Source organism: Triticum urartu, chromosome 1, assembly GCF_003073215.2.
Source record: "Triticum urartu cultivar G1812 chromosome 1, Tu2.1, whole genome shotgun sequence".
NCBI classification, from domain to species: domain Eukaryota; kingdom Viridiplantae; phylum Streptophyta; class Magnoliopsida; order Poales; family Poaceae; genus Triticum; species Triticum urartu.
The window spans coordinates 79135141-79138810 of record NC_053022.1 but is presented as its reverse complement, the minus strand read 5'-3'; the positions used below and the strand labels follow the sequence as shown (position 1 = coordinate 79138810).

Here is a 3670-nt window from a genome sequence, read left to right as displayed (position 1 = left end):
AGTTCAAGATTCTAGCCCATATTTGTCCTGACTAGAAAAATATAGTTTGCCCCAAGAAACAAGAAGGGTGCTATTAAATTCTAAGCTTAGGAAACCCTAAGCTACCAAACAATTTATTCCTAGAAACCAAACCCCAGTCAGCCAAATGGTATTGACGGGAGACACCTATATTACCCCAAAAGAAATGATACATTTGGGACTAATGGAATTGATAACCCATTTTGGAAATTTAAGCATAGACATATCAAGTAAGCAGGTATACTGGTGATACATGATCGAAAAAAGGTGTGTTTGCCCCTATAATACATATTTTTAACCTAGTCATCTAGATATATTCTTAATGAATCTGTCCATGACATGCTGGAGATCCTCTATTTTCAGCTTGTTAAAATGTAGTGGAACCCCCAAATTCTTGAAAGGTAATTAACCATTTTATAGCAAAAAAAAATGAGCATAGAAGTTTGCCTCCTCAACATCCACATTAATAGTCAATATGTCACTTTTATGGAAGCTGATTTTCATACCATAAAGGCTTTCCAAATAGGAAAGAATCCCTTTTAGGTTTGTGGCTTTATCCATAGACTTCTCAATGAAATGGATGGTATACTAGAAGCTCACAATGCCACCAAAATGACATGAGGTTGCGTCAAAAAAAAAAGACATGAGAGCAAAGCGCAGAAACTGGATTATGGGAGCAACTTTTTCTAACATGAAGGTAACAAAAACACCATTTCAGAATACATTTATCATTCTCGCTTGCTATTTATATACTTTGACACTTATGTATTAATCCAATACATTAACCGGACTTCTCGCAAAACTTTTGGCATTTACACCAAGCTTCACTATCAAGATTTCTCATAAAAGAATAATACATCTATATTTTTTCAAAAAAAAATCTCTCTCAACCAAACCAATTTGGTGATCTGTGACTTGTGTTACGCCCCTATTGGATCTAGCTCAAATATGTACAATCTTCCATTTTGCTACTCTTACTCCTTTACAACAGTCCTAACTAAGCTCTGTGATGATCAACACTATGCACCCCTTTCCTCGGTGTAACTTGATGCTCTTCGGTGACGTTGTAGCGCAGTGGTATACGGCCCGATGGCACCATCCCGTTGCAGCAAAATGTCGGCGTGTATCATTGAGTTTGGGAACTTTTGCCGGTGTCGATCTTGGTGGCTCTGGTGCTTGTCCTCTACAATCTTCTCAACCTTCATGCCAGCCTTCCACTCATCATCAATAAGCTTTTCTTTCTTCTCAACGTTTCTATCGGTATTTTCCACTACGACTGTGAACACGAATGGACCCACTTGTAGGTAGTCATCCATCTTCAGTATGGGCTCTAGGGCCTGAACGACCTCTTTCATGGTGGGCCTCAACTTTGAGTTTTGGCTCAAGCATTTGTACGCTACACGTGCAGCCAGTTCGGCCCCCTGACACGAGTACTGGCATTCCAAAGCCGGATCCATGACCCGATGCAGCTTGTCCTGCTTCTTGAGGTAAGGTCTGGCATAGTCAACCAAGCTTTGCTCCCTGGAACGTCGAGCACGGTCAATGGACCGCCGACCCGATAACAGCTCAAGGAGCACCACGCCGAAGCTATAAACGTCGCTCTTAGCGGTTAGATGCCCCGTCATGATGTACTCTGGTGCGGCATATCCATGTGTCCCCATGATACGTGTCGTGACATGGGTGGCGTCGCCGTTGGGCCCATCCTTGGCCAGGCCGAAGTCGGACAGCTTGGCGGTATAGTCCTGAAATGCAAGAAGCAAATTAGGTTAGGCAAAGATAACCTGTGACAAACACAGATATATCCGTGTAACATGACAACGTTTCTATCGTGCTAAGCTGTATCTGTCAGGCTGTTGCTCTGATACTGACATAATCATACATTACGGCACGGGTGGGTACAGATTTATTGATTGTGAGTAGTAGGATTTATGTGACAAATGGGCATCCAGGAACCTTCCAATTCCAAGTCCCAATCATGGCGCCGCTGGCTTTTCCAGCGAAGCCAGCAAACATGTTTGAAACGGGTGCCAGACTTTGACATTCAGCCGTCCACAGGTGGCTCTATCGACAACTCGTGGTCAAGGCTAGAAAATGGTGAGATGGTTCGATTGATCGTGCAGTTGACTCACCGAGTCGAGCAAGATGTTGGACGCCTTGAGGTCGCGGAAGATGACCGGCGTGTCGGCGCCGTGGAGGAAGGCGAGGCCCTTGGCGGCGCCGACGGCGATCTTCATCCTCGTCATCCACGGCATGGGGCCGTCGATGCTTCTGAAGAGGTGCTTCTCCAGGCTGCCGGTGCCCATGTACTCGTAGGCCAGCATCCGGTGCTCCTCCTCGTAGCAGTACCCGACGAGCTTCACCAGGTTCCTGTGCCTCAGTTGCCCAAGGAAGAACACCTCCGCCTGCAGAATCAATCATGGAGAAGTTAGTTGGCGCAATAATGGAGGTATTTTATTCGACAGCTCATGCATCCGTACGTGCAACAACAATGGTGGAGTCAGTGGGTCGACTTACCAGCCACTCGTTATGGCCCTGCGAGCTGGAGTCGAGGTCGAGGTACTTGACGGCGACCGTCTGCGCCTCCAGGCCCGGCCGGAGCTCAGCGGCGAGCTGGCCCTTATACACGGGCCCGAAGCCGCCGCAGCCGAGGTACCTGGAGCGGGAGAAGCCGGCGGTGGCCGCCCTGAGCTCGGCGTAGGTGAAGGCGTGCAGGTTGGAGCCGGAGAGCGTCAGCGAGAGGTCCTCCGGCGTCAGCGTGCCCGTCGACCCCAGGCTGGACAGGGAGAGCCGGGACGCCGTCGACGCGGACGACGACGGCAGCAGCGTCCTCCGCTCCCCTCTCCTCCGCCTCGGCGTGGAAGACGGCGACGGCCCTTCGTCGTCGGTGGCCGCCCCCGCCGCCGCGCCTCCGACGCAGCAGAACATAGACCTCCACGGCTGCGCTGAAGCCATCGGTGATACGATACCAGCTCCGCGGCGATCGAAGATGGACCGCGCAATGCAAGAATCGAAGAGCTGACAACGATCTTGGCGATGCAGATTGGTTGGTTTCTTGGTCGAGCTGTGAGGGTCTGGGGAGTTGAAGAGGAGATGGGAGAGAAGAGACTGGTTGACGACGAAGCATCGGTGGGCGACGGCGGGTATATATAATGGCCGTGGTGGTGGAACGGAACGGAACGGAATCGTGGTGTTGGCTTGCCTTGACCCTGTCGCGGGGCACGAAGCCGCGGCGCGCGGGCAGTAGCAAACAAGAAGCAGACGAGTCGTTGAGCTTCCGGGGCTTGACTATTCCCGCCTTCCTTCCTCTTCCCCTCGTACGGAACGGGCGAGCGAGGGAGATGCCACGGGAGACCGGTAATCTGGAATCTGGTGCGAGGGCGCATCACACCGCTTTACGTGCGTGACGCTGACCCGGCGCGCGACGGGACGGGTGGAAAACGTGAGGTTGCTTGAAGCAGGGGCCATATGCGCGCTCCGTGTCGATGCTGGCCGTGATTGACCGATTGGCGATGCAAATTAACTAGTGGCAGGTGTCAGACCACGTGAAAACCCAACATATGCCGATCAGGCAGCCGGTTGAATGTTTTAGTAGTACGAGAGAAGATAATTGCCTCTTCTGGCTACGTCCATGTTCTTCTGCTAGTAAAATGGT

At 50.7% G+C, this 3670-nt stretch overlaps 1 protein-coding gene across 1 annotated transcript; it reads right to left on the bottom strand.

Annotated features, from left to right (window-relative positions):
• Nucleotides 1-809: 809 nt before the first annotated feature.
• LOC125549081 (serine/threonine-protein kinase RIPK-like) lies at nt 810-3265 on the bottom strand. The gene is made up of 3 exons (XM_048712574.1): nt 2533-3265; nt 2148-2420; nt 810-1760 (listed from the first exon to the last, which is right to left on the bottom strand). Exons 1-3 carry the CDS (start codon nt 2968-2970, stop codon nt 1038-1040), a joined length of 1434 nt encoding a protein of 477 aa, XP_048568531.1. The 5' UTR covers nt 2971-3265; the 3' UTR covers nt 810-1037.
• Between the last annotated feature and the right edge of the window lie 405 nt (nt 3266-3670).

Excerpts from the sequence above, each read along its gene's own strand:
- LOC125549081 (XM_048712574.1), bottom strand. The coding sequence starts at position 2,970 with ATGGCTTCAGCGCAGCCGTGGAGGTCTATGTTCTGCTGCGTCGGAGGC. Across the intron at positions 2,421-2,532 it reads AGGGCCATAACGAGTGGCTG|GCGGAGGTGTTCTTCCTTGG; the intron begins GTAAGTCGACCC and ends TTGATTCTGCAG. Across the intron at positions 1,761-2,147 it reads CCAACATCTTGCTCGACTCG|GACTATACCGCCAAGCTGTC; the intron begins GTGAGTCAACTG and ends CTTGCATTTCAG.